Source organism: Narcine bancroftii, chromosome 3, assembly GCF_036971445.1.
Source record: "Narcine bancroftii isolate sNarBan1 chromosome 3, sNarBan1.hap1, whole genome shotgun sequence".
Lineage (NCBI taxonomy): Eukaryota > Metazoa > Chordata > Chondrichthyes > Torpediniformes > Narcinidae > Narcine > Narcine bancroftii.
The window spans coordinates 353,251,224-353,267,477 of NC_091471.1; the positions used below are offsets into that span (position 1 = coordinate 353,251,224).

General features: G+C 40.6%; 2 protein-coding genes across 7 annotated transcripts in view; one reads left to right on the top strand and one right to left on the bottom strand.

The window, feature by feature from the left end:
- Positions 1 to 943, top strand: part of tefm (transcription elongation factor, mitochondrial) — a 76,779-nt gene extending 75,836 nt beyond the window's left edge. The window contains exon 6 of one of the 2 annotated variants that reach the window (XR_011354834.1): positions 436 to 902. Coding sequence is in view for 1 of the 2 variants with exons in the window: in XM_069929847.1 (XP_069785948.1) it covers positions 436 to 492 (57 nt within the window). In the remaining variant the exon portion in view is untranslated. Of the gene's footprint in view, positions 1 to 435 lie in introns of both variants that reach the window. The other variant, XM_069929847.1, reaches the window with a different exon arrangement.
- atad5a (ATPase family AAA domain containing 5a) overlaps positions 1 to 16,254 on the bottom strand; it is a 54,025-nt gene that overhangs the window by 2,818 nt on the left and 34,953 nt on the right. For 2 of the 5 annotated variants that reach the window (XM_069929828.1, XM_069929827.1), the window contains exons 14-23: positions 15,909 to 16,048; positions 15,198 to 15,363; positions 14,303 to 14,476; positions 10,625 to 10,764; positions 10,332 to 10,425; positions 8,544 to 8,608; positions 7,740 to 7,920; positions 4,957 to 5,159; positions 1,742 to 2,565; positions 155 to 316 (exon numbers count right to left, since the gene is read on the bottom strand). In XM_069929828.1, coding sequence (XP_069785929.1) covers positions 155 to 316; positions 1,742 to 2,565; positions 4,957 to 5,159; positions 7,740 to 7,920; positions 8,544 to 8,608; positions 10,332 to 10,425; positions 10,625 to 10,764; positions 14,303 to 14,476; positions 15,198 to 15,363; positions 15,909 to 16,048 — 2,149 coding nt within the window. Of the gene's footprint in view, positions 1 to 154; positions 317 to 1,741; positions 2,566 to 4,956; positions 5,160 to 7,739; positions 7,921 to 8,543; positions 8,609 to 10,331; positions 10,426 to 10,624; positions 10,765 to 14,302; positions 14,477 to 15,197; positions 15,364 to 15,908; positions 16,049 to 16,254 lie in introns of those variants that run through there. The other 3 variants (XM_069929830.1, XM_069929829.1, XM_069929831.1) reach the window with 3 other exon arrangements.

Below are 16,254 nucleotides of genomic sequence, written 5' to 3' on the forward strand. Positions count from 1 at the left end.
TTATTGTACAATGTAACTAAAGTACATCCATTTGATGCAAGCTGATAAACCCTTGCAATCAGAGGGGAATTTGAAATGTGCACCAAAAATACTCCTTAGCTAGTGCAAGTTTATTTCAAACAAAGCATATGAACAAAGCTGCAGAGATCCATACCTGCGTTTTGCTTTGCCCTGCTCTTTCAGTTTCTCTGCCCTGCAGATAGTGCGGAGAGCTGGCAAATAGTCCAAGGCACTTGCTCGTCGGTTACCCAGACTCACAAGCATTTTGCTGTTGGAGAATACAGTTTTTAGTACATCAGTCCTTTTAGATGCAGTGCTGAAAGACAAGAAAATACACGTTAGCATTTAAACAATGTTCAGCTCAGGGGTGCTGGTAGGGGTTGGGGAGAAATAGTCCCTTTCAAGTCTACCTAATATTGCATTTATTTTCTTCAGGTGTCAGACAAAATGGTTTGCTTTGGCTGCATTTTTGACCACACATCTTTAGACTAACACTCTCAGAATTCTTGCAAAGTTAAAATGACTGGTTGTCAATTTCATGCTGAAGAACTGAACCTATTGTGCTGGTCTGACAACAGTCTGCTCCAAGGATGAAAAGAAAGCCTGATCCTCCCAGGTTCCAGTTTTCTTGAAAAGCAAACATCAGCTGGAAATCTGCTACAAAAGCAGAATCGTGGAAACTTGATTGATCTGAGTGGAGGATCTGCCGGGAATCTTTGTTTTGACTCTATTCAAAGTTGAAATGTTGGGCATCTGTAAACACGTCAGTGTAGGTGTAATATTCTTTGATTTTCAAAATGACAACTCATTCAAGTTAACTTGTGTAAAGAAATCATTTAATTAAAAAAAAATCAGGCTACAAGCCCATGCCACCCAAATACCCCCTATATGTTTTATTAAAGGGTGGAAGGAAACCCACACAGAAACAGGGAGAATGTACAAATTTCTTACAGACAGCGCCAGATTCGAACCTGGGTCATTGGCACAGTAATAGTGTAGCGCTAACCATGCCACCCAATTTTGGGGGGTGGGGGCGGGGGAAAGGAGAGGAGAGAATGGGCAATGTATTTTAGCATGAGAACCACTTGATTTTGCTAGCTTTGCTCCCAATACCTACTTTAGCATCTGGATGAGATATTCAGACTTAATTGCTATCAAAGCTCTAATAATTGTTGCTGGAAACGCATTGTTTCTTGAAGCAGAAGAGAGGCAGCTCGATCCAAGACTAGATAACTTCAGCAGGATTTTCCACACATGACAAAATGAAGCAACAAAAGATTTAGGTTGAAGTTATCCGACTAATACTGTTGCTTAAACACATGAACAATAATTACCCATATGCCAGAGGTCAAAAAGAAATTCCCCTACCCCCATATAAATTCGGTGAGTGTATTTGATTTCAGATTTCAAATTCTTGGGTAGTGATTTGTAAATTCTGGATGGGAGAATTTCCAGACCCCAAGTGGCTGAAGACAGTGGAAGAGGCAAACTAGTAGGCAAATAGAAAAACCAACAGTCTGAAGTTTGAGCTGTCAGGGGAGTGGAAACCTACACATCAGTTCCAGACATTCAACAAAATGAATAAAATGACAGCCTTCAAAACAAAAATTACAGAACAGTTTAGTTCTACACACTGTGGTGTCATGTTCAAATGTTCCTCATCACAGTTAAATATGAATAAGGGGAAGTGGGCTCATGGAGAACATTGATGAAGAATGATGTAAAATTATAACAAACACACCTGTCAAGATAGTGCAGAAGATCCGTGAACAATGTGTTATTGTTTTGGTGATTTGGAACACGAAGGACAAGTTCCTCCACCACTTCCTTCCCCGTCTCTGTGCACTTGGTGCCAGACAAGTCCATGGCTTGTTGGATCCGAGACCGACATTTATTCCAGCTCAAGAGTTCGACAGCCGCTCTAGTCTCTCCAAAACCAGGGAAGGACCACCAGTCTCTCGGATCAAGTCTCTTTTCATCCAGCATGCCATTTTTAATCTTTGCAGTAGCCCAGTGGTAACTGCCCTGCCCACATGAACCCTCACTCTCATGACCTCGTCTGTTGAAGCAGCTGTCCAAAAACGAGAGACTATCTGAGAATTCGGCGATCGAACTGAGATATGAGGACGTCAACTCCAAGCACTCCTTTTCTGTTGACGACCTTGGCTGCTTCTCAATGGCGATGGAGGAATCAATTTCCTGGCTTCCTGGCGACTTCTCAGCAACGGAGGTTGAGGTAGAAGTTCCATTTGGTAAAGTAACAAGTTCATTGCTGTTATTCAGCTCTTTGTCAAACAAGTCACTATCATCAAACATGATAGCTCTTCTGCAGCGCTTTATCCGGCCAGAGGTTTTCACGGGGCTAGACTTGGCTGATGAATCACCGTCTTTCTGTTTGGAATTGTGGAAGGTTGGGCCAAGCACCTTTTCTGGATCAGGAATGAGTCGCAGTGGTGGAGGCAGAAGAAACTCCAGGCTACTGAATACGAAGTCTAGCTGCCGCCTCTGGAACTCCAGAAGGATCTGCACTTGACTTTGCCATTGCTCCAGGGTGACGTTGTTCTGCTGTAAAGCAAATCACACATTGTACAGGTGCAGATTGGCAAGACAAATAGAAGACTGGCTGCAGCCTTCCCAGTATATAATGCAGCTTCTGAGACGGTCTGCACCACAGACTGCTCTCGATACAGATATTAGACAAAAGCATCCCTGTTGGTTTAGTTCAGTGGTTCTCAACCTTTTTCGGTCTCAGGCCCACTGGCTTCCAGCCTAACGTGCCAGGACCCATGAGTGGCCATGACTGAGCAATATTTTCAAATCAAAGGCAGCTCTGCAAGAGACACATCTTTAATTTCAAGTATTTTATTTGACATTTTTAAAGAACAAACATGGAGACATCCCACTGTGCACTGGTTGAGAACCACAGGTTTAGTTACAAGATCCGGTGTCTTTCAGTGTGCAAGGCGGCAGCAACGACAGGTTTTATTGTACTGAATGGCAGGGCAGGCGAGGGGCTGCGTGGCCCACTCCCTATTCTGTATTCTTGCGCTTGGTCCAGAATAGGCCAGCTGCCTCTGAGTGTCAGCCTTTGACACCCAGTAACATGGGCGCTTTTCACAGCTGAGCTTCGCGTCCACCTGCCTACAAGCGCTTTGGCTCATTTCCACAGTGAGGGGCACTAATAGTCAAACAGGCCAACTCGCAGCTCACTAAATGGGAGAAACAATGAACCTGCCAGAAACATATAGCAATCAGCTCTTCAAATGGCTCTTGGAAAAGGAATCAGAAGCAACAAATCTTTCTTCAACATCATGCAAAATACTTTCCAAATAATAGCGGATGGAGTTATCAATAGAAATTTAAACACATGAATTAGAATCATATTTCAAAGTAAAAAGATTGCAGAAAAACGGGGGAAAGAACGAGGCCTGGTCAAAGACACAAGACACAGTTGGGCAGCCTTCATCTCAACCTCTGGTGTTGTCTGCTTGGAGTTTGCACGTCTCTGTGGCAGTGTGTGTATCTCCTGGGTCCTCCAATATCCCAAAGACTTGCAGGCTACTGGTAAATGGCCACCGTAAATTGTCCCTAATGTGTGGGTGAGGGGTAGAATCTGGGAAATATTGTTGAAAATGGGGGGAAGAATAAAATGGGATTAATATTAGGATTAGTGCAAATGAGTGACTGTTTGCTGGTGATGGGCTCAGTGGGAGGAAGGGCCTGTTTCCATGCTATCTCTCTCCAGGATTCTTGTGATTGATCTTCAAGGCAGGCGCTGGAGATTCAATTGGGGGACAAATGGCTTTGTGTGCCCGACAATTGAACTTGTGACAATTGAACAGTTTACACACCAAAAGACAAATTGGAGAGTGTCACTTGGCCCCTTGACCCTGGCCCACTGTTTGGATTGTAACCTTTCCCCTCACTGCTGATCAAGATTCTACTCGATGAAGGGTTCCAACCTGAAACAGTAACCATTCTTTTTCTCCCATTGATGCTGGTCAACTGCTGTTTCTCCAGCAGATTTGTATTTTTGCACCTTAGTCCAGCATTTGAAGACTCTTGAGTCTCCCAAGAATCCATCTATCTCTGGTTAAAAACATTCAAAGACCGCTTCCTCTGCCCTTTGAGGGAATTCCAAAGACTCATGACTCTCTGAAAGAAGAATTCACCTCATCTTGGTATTGAAGAGGTGACCACTAGTCCTAGCACATTTCACAAGAGGAAATGCGCTCTCTCCATCTTCCCAACCAAGTCCCCTCAATTAATCATCTTATCTCACTCCATTAAACTCCAATGGCTACAAGTCTAACCAGTCCAACCTTTCCGCAAAATCAACAAACCCTTTTCAACTATCAACTTTCTCTGAACTGTATCCAATTAATTAATGTTTATCCCCAAGTGATCAATACCACATACAGTGTAGTCTCACCAATGTCCTAGAACTGAATTAACTTCCCTATCTTGTGTTCAATTGAACCAATACAGATATTCCCCGACATACATCCAAGTTCCACTCTGACCAACCAGTCGTATCAAGAAATGGACAAAATTCAGAAGTATGTTAGCATGGCAGGAGAAGTTGTAAATCAAGTCATCTTCAATTCCAAATTGAGCATCTTCCTTGGTGTCTTGCCAGATCTATCAGCAGATGGGTTTTCTTCTTGCTCGCCATCTTCTTTGGCGAGCTTATAGCACAGGCACTAGTGTACGCACACTGCAATTTTTTGGGGTCATATGTACAGATGATTGCAAGTCACATAGGTCACAAGTCAGGGAGTGGCTCTAACAATATTCAGTTCGCTTGCCCAATAACCTGCTCACTGCCAGTTCTATCCTGCTTTTCCATTGCCTTGTTATTGGAATAGTTTTGCAAATGCCAACCTTTGTCCTCTCCCACCAGTGTTCACATGCAAACCTCCAACAAACAAGCAAGTGTCAATGGGGAGCCATTACCTTGAACATAGAAAAGAAGCCTTTTGAAGGTTCTGCACTATTTTTGATGCCAAGCAGGTTCTCTGCACATCCGGTGTTACATTTGGGAATATCCTGCACTTTCACAATGGAGCTGCCCTTCGACAATCCCTCCACAGCATCTTCAGCAGCTGCTGTAGTCTTGACTGGTTCCTCCTCAGGGACAATCGGAACTCTACCCATGCCTTTGGTTTATGGCAAAATGAACATCAGAACGTAAATATGACTGTATTTCCATAACAAGGGAAAATAAACTATAAATATATAATTATGCAATAAGGTTGCATATTAGTATATACAAAAAACATTGTTAATCTCTTCAATTTATGATGCCTTATAAGCAGCTGAAAATTACATGGTGCAACTTCTAAGGCAGCTAGTTCCACATGGGAAAAAGCTACAAAATAGAAAAGAAATACAATGGAAGGTAGGAATTTGGATCCAAGATTGGTTCAGTGGCAAGAATCAAGGGATAATGGTTGATAGGTGTTTTAGGGACAGGCAGGCTGTACACATTGGCGTTTTGCAGGATTTAGAATCTCTCTCTCTCTCCCACCCCCCCCCCCCCCCCACCCCAACAATAGGGGTAATAATTGGAACATTTTTCAGACAATTCATAAAATTTGAGCACATCGGTGGTGAAGAAGAATGCCACAGATCCTAACAGAGTATGGACACAAAGCAGCAAATGGAGTTCACTTCAGAAAAGTGAGAGGTGATACACTTGGGTGGAGAGAGTGTGGGAAGTAAGACAAAGGAATACACAATAAATAGTAGGCTAGAGGATCAATGGGATTTTGGAGCACACATTCCTCCAGATTACTACCAGCATGGACGCTATTTAGCCCATAATAATACAGCCTGTGCCATGTGCTGTGTGAAACAGGTGCTGATATCTTTATTCCTTTTCCTTCAAACTCTCCCTGCTATTAAACTCAGAAATTTGAAACAAGCAACTCCGAGATGGATGAAACCACAAACTGTTTGAGCTAATAGGCTACAGTCTTGGTGCTGACTTGGAAACCTGTCATCTTCTGCAATAATAATTGGTTTGGGCTTGAAATCCTTTGATACTTTTAAGTTCTGGGCAAGACAAATTTATCAATTCATTTGGTGCAAGCCCGTAATAATTTACAAGGTCCACAATAATTCAAGGTTCTTTTATTGTCATGTAATAAAACATACATATTACATGAAATTGCATTTAGTCTGCCGTAATGCAACAAATTGCCATCAGCAGAAATTGCCCAGTGTCCCTTGCAGTCAGAGAAAGTCAATATTTGCATTTTTCTCATCTGCAATATAATTTGACACTAACTACCATTAAAAATGTTCCAAATAAAAATAGTCTTGCTAAGAATTGTATAGCACTATTTGAGATCTAATTGCTCTGCAGTATTTTTAAAAATTAAACTCAACATGTTTAATTGTTATTTGAAAACATTGCTGGCTATGTTCCAAACAATATACAGGGCCTTCAGGATCGAATTCGTCCATTCCATTCTTTATCACTGAAATAATTTTAGCTCTCAGTAGTTAAATGGAGTGTAGCCATCTTTTTTTTCTTCTCCTCCAGAATCCCCTTTGGCAAGTCAGTAGTTTGAAAGCCCAAAGGCACACGAACACACAAGTTAACGTGTTGATACGCTTTAAGGCAGTTAAGAATGTGCATGGGATTCTTGCCTTTATTGGGCAAGAAAATGACAAAAGGAGGAAGGTAATTTTAGGACTGTAAAAAACTTAAGCAAAGAAATAGCTAGAATACTGCACAGGAGTCTGGTCACCAGATCACAGGGACGATGTGGTAATGCTGGAGATGGTACAGAGTCCACTGATGGAAGATATTGTCAGAACAGTTGAAAGTCCTGACAAAAGATCATCATATGTTGGAATGTTTTTCTATGTAATAGCAGAGTTTGGGGATATTTTATCAAAGTAGATTGAACAATGAGAGGCCAAGTGTGAAAGGGTCAACAGAGAGGAGGCAGAAATAAAAAGGTAGAGGTGAATTTTTTTTTCCTCCATCTGGTGAGAATCCAGAACTCACTCTCTGGAAGGATGATGGAGTCATAAACCCTCATCACAGTTAAACTTTTCCCTCAGAGGAAGTATAATCTGCAAGACTACGGACTAAGTGTTGGAAGTAGCTGCAACAACTATTTTTGACCAGCCAAATTTCTGTGACATAAATATCTACGATTCCAATTGACCTTAGATGAGAGGAATTCTTCTTTGGCTTGGCTTCGCGGACGAAGATTTATGGAGGGGTAAATGTCCACGTCAGCTGCAGGCTCGTTTGTGGCTGACAAGTCCCATGCGGGACAGGCAGACACGGTTGCAGGGGAAAATTGGTTGGTTGGGGTTGGGTGTTGGGTTTTTCCTCCTTTGTCTTTTGTCAGTGAGGTGGGTCACCGAGAGGAATATTGAAGGGAATTTCACAGCATATGACAAAGTTTGCTTTATTTTGAGCACAACGCTCACATGAATTAGCTAAACCTTCAGAAGGTAAATTGGTTTAGGGAGCTTTATTCTGATGACTTCTGCATGAGCAAATTCACACAAAACATTAGCAGTTTCTTTAAATTGGATGGGACTTGATTTCCAATGAATCCAAACAGAACTAGACTCCCTTTTGTTGATGAGGCAACAATTTTAGGCCATCTTCAATCATTTACTAACAAGAGTACCAGGGTACCAGGGTGTCAGTCTCCAGCAAAAGAGCAGACTATCCATCTGAATGAGTCAGCTATACACTTTGCACTCACCATCTGCAGGGAGAAACATGTCCACTTTGTGGCCGCCACCACTTCTCACCCAGAACTGCAGGTAGAGCATACTCTGTCGTATATCACATTTATTAAGAGCAAGGAGCATAGCGAGATCCCTCCCATCAGTCCTTAAATTTTCAGCTAGACACAAGAGCTGAAGGTAGGTGGCAATATTTACCTAGTGTTTGGAACATAAACAGAACACTAAGGTTTACACAAGGGTGAAACATTGGATAATCAATGTTGTTTCTATCCAAACATTCCTGAGAATAAGGGCAAGGCTGCCTGTCATAATATTGCAAGCACCAGCCAAAATGGCTGTTATTGGGTAATTTTACTCATTCATCACAGAAGGAGCATCACTGCGAGAATGGTTGGAATTCACAATGTTCAGTTATAGGGGAAAATAAACATTGTTCCACAGAGATCCAGTTATTTTACTAGTGACAACAGCATGAGGGGCTGGAGGGATTAATACAACAGAGGTCAGTCTGAAGCAAGGAAGTAAGCCACACACAGGGCTTTGGTTCCTGACTGCTCTCTGGCAGGATGCCAGAAAACAAATTGATGGATGGATTAGGTTTTGGTTACATATTCCAGTTCTGAGCTTGGCAACATTTGGTGAATGACCGAAGCCTGGCACTAGTCTTGTTCTTATTCTTCAAGCAATGACCATTACATGTAGTGATGACTAATTCATACCAGTATTAGTCAATACAGAGCATCAGCCTTGACACCCAAGAACTTCAGTTTACCAGAGGGTCTTTTCATCAGACAAATCAAACAAAAATCAAAACTCACTGGAGATGGCACTTTAAAACAGATTTCTTCAAAGCAGCATTCAAACATTAAACTGAAGCTTGGATCTAAGGAACAATTGCAAATACAAGGCACAGTAAGTTTAAGAAATCCAATATTTAAGTAGCTAGAGAGGATTTCACAAAAAGAGGGAAAGAACCAGCTCTGTAGCATCCCCACATTATCACATCTGTGGTATAGTAGTGAGACAGCAAGGAAACTGGGTACAGGTACATGATCCTTTATCCCGAACCCTTGGGGGACAGTGTGTTCCGAATTTCGGATTTTTCTGGATTTCGGAAAGCCCACACGAATTGTGCTGCTGTATCCACCCCCAACCCCTTCCAGTCGCCTGCCCGGCTGTCTCCCCCAAACGCGGTCCCTCGGCTGTCTCCCCCGACCACTGGTCCCTCAGCCACTTGGCAGTCTCCCTTGGCCGCCTCCCCCAACCGCCGGTCCCCACTTGCCGGATTTTGGACCTTTCCGGATTTTAGATGTCCGGATAAAGGATCGTTTACCTGTACACGTCACTCAATGAGACAAAACAAAGGAAAACTGCTTAAGGGCACCATAAGATCACAATGGTGACACACAAACTGGGCTGCTAAGTTCTATTCCAGCTTGAGAGAACAATTTATTAGGCAATATATTTATAGTGATTCTTTTCCTCTCTAGCTGCTTCCCAGAAAGTTTGTGCAATTACAAGCTCCCCTTTCCTTCCTTATCATTAAAATGAAATTCAGGATCTTTAACACCCTTCTAAACAGATACAATTAAAAATTTTAAACAAGACGGTGAAAGGCAGCAGTCACTCAATACCTCTGGTCTTGAATGCTGATGTCCACACCCCCAATTATTCCACCAGAATCTTCCTCAACAACCCTTTCAAATCTTAACCCAATTTGCTCCTTAGCCCTCCTATCCTTCTACATAATTGAATCTTTTACTTCTAGTATCATTTTATTTTTTCCAGTACTCCACCCTCAGTATGACTGTGATAAACTTCTTAAAGACTGCCGTCCAGAATGGACTCAAACCAGCTGGGGCATAATCTACAATCTGAAGATTTGACCAGTTTTATACAATACCATCCCATACACTGGAAGATAGATTCTAAGTGCAAAAAAAACAATCTGCTAGAAGAGCTCAGCCTGTCCAACAGTGTCAGTGGGAGAATTCTTTCTCTTACTGGTGCTACCTGACCTGCCGAATACCTCCTGCAGGTTGTTTTTTGCTTCAGAATCCAGGATCTGCAGTCTCATGCGTCTTTAGATTCTAACATCTTGATCAATGATAAAATACATTTTGGGATCTAGGTCATATTTAAATTTCAGTGCTCGCAGATCTTATGTCATCATAAGAAATCACAAGGAAATGTACTCAGTTTATAGTAAATTGATTAAAATAATTTGTTACAGGTAGAAAGGAATAAAGAGAAACTCATTAGGGGTAGGCCAGAGAATCATCCCATCCTTGCCATCTGACTGTTTAATCACCTTGCATGAAGAATTATAACTGAAAAAGGCTCTTCAACCCTAACCACAACACAACTCCAGGATCAAAGATTGGTTTGTGCTATTGCAACATTACAATATTTTTTGCACCAACTGCAACTGTGAATATTTATTCTTTCCTATTTATCTTTTTTCCTCAGTTATTTAATCTGTACTGATTAAACAAGCAACAATCTCCCCAAATCTGTACACTGTACTTAAATATATGACAATAAACTCTTATCATCAACAAATAGTAAGGAAATTTCTTTTTTAAAAAAACACCACAAAAACTAACCAGTAGTGGTGAGTATAACTGGCCGTTTTGCAGTTGCCATGAAGGTCTTAACTGCATTTAGAAATCCAGCATCGTCATCAAATATTACATCTACCTGTTGAGACAGAAGAATACAAACATGAAAAAACCAGGCATGCGTTTTAATAAAGCAATACAATCACAACAATAAAGTTGGCCATTTACAGCTCATTCGAGGACAGCTACAATTGGTAAAAAAAAGAAAATTACAAGTTCATTCCATTAAATATTCTTTTAAATATGATGCCTGGATGTTTAAGCGTTTGCAAGCTTGCCTCTTCAAACAAAATGAGCGAGGTAGCCCGCTTCCTGTCGCACTCTTCAGTGTCTTTGTTCCCAAATAAAGAGGGGGTCTTGCATGCTTCTAAAACTCGAGGATTGTTTCTTTGGGCCCTACTAATCTTCTGTGGTTGGACTAAAGAGAACAGAGAGAAAAAATATTTAAACAGTTTGCCAGTTCTATTCAATCACCACATAGAATTTAAACTTTGCTCACCTTTTGTGTTATGCACATTTCCCACATATTTAACAGATTCAACGATGTTATTCATCTCTTAAGGCAGTTCACTTTAATCCTCAACAGAGAACAGGTAGTTTTCTTTCTAAAATACTTATCAAATGGCTTTCAAACTTAAATTTCTCCATAAATTCTGAGAGTCCCACTCTATTGTCTGGTCTCTATGTGGTTTTTAATACTTGTAATTTCTGAAACATATAGAAACAGGTGAAACATCCCCAGATATCGTTCAGCGGATCAACAGAAGCATGGTACAACTTTAGTTGTTTTCCATTTTACTATATTCCTGAGTACTGCACCAAAAGACCTTGAAGGGCTCAGGATAAATACAAGCTAATTTAACTTTTGACATACAAGCTTAATGCACAACTTTAAATTGTAGTTAATGATTGACAGACACAAAGAAATGATATGTTAACCAATTTAAAAAGAGTTCCAAGAATCTTCAGGAATTGAAATATGGAGATCCTGCTCCCATGTCTTTTTAATTTTATCCAATGAAGCTTGCCCGGATTTCAGCAAAGCGTCCATATACAAAAAATATTAACCTTTTATGAGATGGTTGTAGATTGTAAATTGTTTCTATCAAATTCATAACAGGAGCTGGAAAAAGGTTTGAAGTTGAGAATGGAGAAAGTCCCTAATCTGCAAGCACCTAAAAATAAATGAGAATTTGGTAAATTAAATTTGGTTGCTCAATTGTAGCAAGATTATTATCAATAAATAAAACATAAGAACATTTAATACCTCATCTGAATCATTTCTGAAAGACAGAGTCCATCAAAGGAAGTTGAAAAAAGTAATTTGATAGAATAGGACCAAAAAGGAGAAACCTTTGGAGTCTAAATGTTTTCTAAATCGTGTGTTTGACCACTCGATTATCAATTTTTTTTTAACCAAAAGAAAAAAGGCAAAAACGGTCCAAGTAGTGAAATAATAAAACATTTCTGAGTCAAATTCAACTCCAAGTCAACCTACATTGGGCCACCCATTTTATTATATTTTGGTTACATTCTTTGGCTTGGCTTCGCGGACGAAGATTTATGGAGGGGGTAAAAAGTCCACGTCAGCTGCAGGCTCGTTTGTGGCTGACAAGTCCGATGCGGGACAGGCAGACACGGTTGCAGCGGCTGCAGGGGAAAATTGGTTGGTTGGGGTTGGGTGTTGGGTTTTTCCTCCTTTGCCTTTTGTCAGTGAGGTGGGCTCTGCGGTCTTCTTCAAAGGAGGTTGCTGCCCGCCAAACTGTGAGGCGCCAAGATGCACGGTTTGAGGCGAGATCAGCCCACTGGCGGTGGTCAATGTGGCAGGCACCAAGAGATTTCTTTAGGCAGTCCTTGTACCTTTTCTTTGGTGCACCTCTGTCACGGTGGCCAGTGGAGAGCTCGCCATATAACACGATCTTGGGAAGGCGATGGTCCTCCATTCTGGAGACGTGACCCACCCAGCACAGCTGGATCTTCAGCAGCGTGGACTCGATGCTGTCGACCTCTGCCATCTCGAGTACTTCGACGTTAGGGATGAAAGCGCTCCAATGGATGTTGAGGATGGAGCGGAGACAACGCTGGTGGAAGCGTTCTAGGAGCCGTAGGTGATGCCAGTAGAGGACCCATGATTCGGAGCCGAACAGGAGTGTGGGTATGACAACGGCTCTGTATACGCTTATCTTTGTGAGGTTTTTCAGTTGGTTGTTTTTCCAGACTCTTTTGTGTAGTCTTCCAAAGGCGCTATTTGCCTTATGATGACTTAAGATCTATCTCATTGTCGATCCTTGCATCTGATGAAATGGTGCAGCCGAGATAGGTAAACTGGTTGACTGTTTTGAGTTTTGCGTGCCCGATGGAGATGTGGGGGGGCTGGTAGTCATGGTGGGGAGCTGGCTGATGGAGGACCTCAGTTTTCTTCAGGCTGACTACCAGGCCAAACATTTTGGCAGTTTCCGCAAATGTAACAGCCCAATAATAGAATCTAAGATTAAGTAGAGCCAAACATCCATTCGTTTTGAGATTTTAGAGATAAACTTTATTTATGTGAGAACATTTATTTTCCCCAAATACATGATATAATAAAGTGAGTTAAAAAAAGATTTAAGAGCAAAAATTGGAATAGCTTGAAAAATATAAAAATTTGGGTAAAATATTCTTCTTAATAACATTAATTCATCCGATGTCAAAAGTTAAATTAGCTCATAGTTGTCCTAGTATCAGCCCTTATTGTGACAGATGCAGGAATGAGGATGGTTCACTAATTCACATGCTCTGGTCTTGTTTGACCCATGTCAAATATTGGGAAGAGGTCTTCTGTATTTTATCAATAATTATTAATGTAAACCTAACACCATATCCTTGAACAAAAGGTAGTGAAATTGTCTTCATCTCAACATCATATTATTAGACTTTGCTTCTCTCACTGCAGGATGTGTTATTTTGATTAGATGGAATGATGCTGTGCAGCCCACTCATAAGCAATAGTTACATGATTTGATGTCATATTTAATTTTGGAGAAAATTAGATATTCAACAAGTGTTTTAAATTTAAATTTTTCAAATCTTTGGGGCTCCTTTTCAAATTATTTACATAACTTTTAATGGTAATGATAATTAAGTAGTCTGTGATTCTCATGGATTTGCATTTATTTTTACTAGTACTGGTACACGATCCTTTATCCGGAACACTTGGGGGAAGAGTGTTCCAAATTTCGAATAGCCAGATTTAAGCCCACCCGAATTGTGCTGCCGTATCCACCCCCACCTCTTTCAAGTCACGCTACCGTCTCTTCTCCCCCCTCGTCTGCCTGACTCGCGCTGCCGGTCTCTCCACCCCCCCCCCACCGCCCGAGTCATGCTGCCAGTATATTCCCCCTTACCCTGACTCACACTGCCGTCTCTCTCCCCACTTGCCGGATTTTGGAGCCTTCTGGATTTTAGATGTCCAAATAAAAGATAGTGTACCTGTCGTGTACTTTTTTAATATTAGCCATGCAACTTTGGAATGGTTTGGGGTTTGGATTATAAAATTATTTTTTTTATGATTTTTCTTTTTCACTTCTCTACTTTATCTGTAAATTAATAGTGTTGCATAATGTACATTTATTCTCTGTTATAGTGAGTTTGCTTATCTTGTTACAGTTGTAACATTGTTATGCACCACTCTTTTCCTGTATGTATTCTTATACAAAAATCTAATAAAAATACTGAAAAAGGAAGAAGGGCTTCAACTAAGCAACTTATGAATTCCTGGTTTCTAAAGATTCGCAGCTTTGAGTGAAAAAGTTAATCATCTCTGACCAAAATTAAACAGGAAATTTCAATCAAGATCCCAGAGTTAAGAATATTTCCATGCACGAATATGCTCCCCGCCCACATCTTGCTATCCCACTTGAGGATGTCAGACTTAAATAACCAAGGAGAATGTGTTTCAATGAAACTTATTTCCTCACCATTTATTTGATGGTCAGTTTTTTCTGGTTCTTCACTCTTACTAGTTTTCAATGGGGCTTTGATGAAATTGGCCAAAAACGTGGGTGCAAGGCTCTTCTTTGAAACTCTTCTCCTCGGAGACAAGGGAATTTTCCTGGGTGATGAGACAACACTTCTGGGAGAGTTTGCTTTCTCTAGAAAAGCAAAATCATTTTAGTGGAGCTACAACTCAGAGTTGTAGAAGGTGGTTTCGCAAATGCAAAGCACATGGCTATCGTGGGAATATAGTAAGATCAAAGATCAACCCTCATTCTCACATTAGAACAGTCTACCTCTTACGAAGTTTAAAAAAAAGATTTAAACACTCAACACCAGAAGTTAATTGTCAAAGATATACAAAAATCCCATGGCATTCTTCTAAATCAAGCAAGTCACATGGCACGAAATGGCAAACTATTACTTCAATAAATAATCTACACTCATTCACAAACCAATTACCATTAGCTCTCTGTTTAATTCACATTTTATTCCCCCAAATGTTTTATGGTCTGAATGGACTGATTCATCATCCAGTCAGATGACAATTAAGATTCCAATAAAAATATCCACACTTCAGGAGAAGAAATGACTGAGGAGAATACAGACACATCTTTTAATATCCAATGGAATTTTTAAAAAAAATCTTGAAGGTCACATGGATGGACCACTATGAAAATCTGATCTAATAAACAGGTCTGTATGCATTCACCTCTATGAAAGAGCTATCCATCTTTCCTCATGCGATATCTCCCGGCACTTTTTTTTTAGGGCCTTCAGGCAAAACACCCTGATCACAGCAATTTGCTGCACAAAAATGAAAACAAACTGCACAAAATAAGAGCAGTGTTGTCAAGGACACAAACATTTGAAACTCACTTGGAGATTTGGCTGTTTGTACTGGAAGAGACTTGGTACCACTGAAGAAGGCAGGCTTGAAGGCCCCTGCTCCCTGCTTATCAACTTGGTGAGACTGGGTGGCTTCTTTGAGCTGAGAGAGGATCTGCCTGCCACTTCGTGGTGAGGAAGCATTTACCTCAAATACCTATAGAAATAAAAACACGGGTTAGGGATATTTGAACCTATTGTGGAGGGAAGCCTAGCATTCTATTACAAAACACCCACTGAGGATGCTTGGAGGTATAATTACTGATGATCTAAATAATGAAAGGAACATCATCTTCTCAAAATGCAAACAAATAGTGCTCAAAGTTAATATAGTAAAACCCCAGTCATCTAAAATTCAAGCAACCTGCAGCCTTAAGCGACCAGCAAAACAAAAGGTAAAAAAATACTGAAGTTTAAAATTGGCGTGTCTGGCCATTAGTTTCCAATCTACCCAACACATAACAGAAGATTCACTTATCCGGCACCTACCAATCCCCACAGGAGACAAGTACCAGGGGCTTAACTATCGTAACTGCACACACAATCACACAAGGGATAAATGTTTGTTCGATTAATTGTGAACTTTGATAGAAACCCAATGATTTCCATTGAAATTAACAGAAAATGATTGCAATCAATTTTCTGAAATATTTAACAGTGTGGAGTTAAGGTGCTACAATGTACTGAAAGTGGAAGACAAACCTTAAAACCCAACTCCTGAGCACAAGCATAAACTGCAGCTGTTTTCCCAACTCCAGGAGGTCCAGTGATTAGCACCGTATTGCATAAAAAATCTTCATCCCCAGAACTCTCCAAGTCAAAATCACTGTTTTCCCAAGCATCTGCAGCGAGAAAGAGGCAGGAAAAACAGATTCGATTACAGATCATACAGGTTCGATAAACAAAAATGAAAAGTAATTGAACTGCCAGTACCTGAGAATGACTGCAATTCTGTTGCAACTCTCAATTTTTAAATTAATTTTTAAAATTACATTTTATTAAATTTATTTACAGCATGGTAGAAGCCAATTCTGACAATTGAAACCCA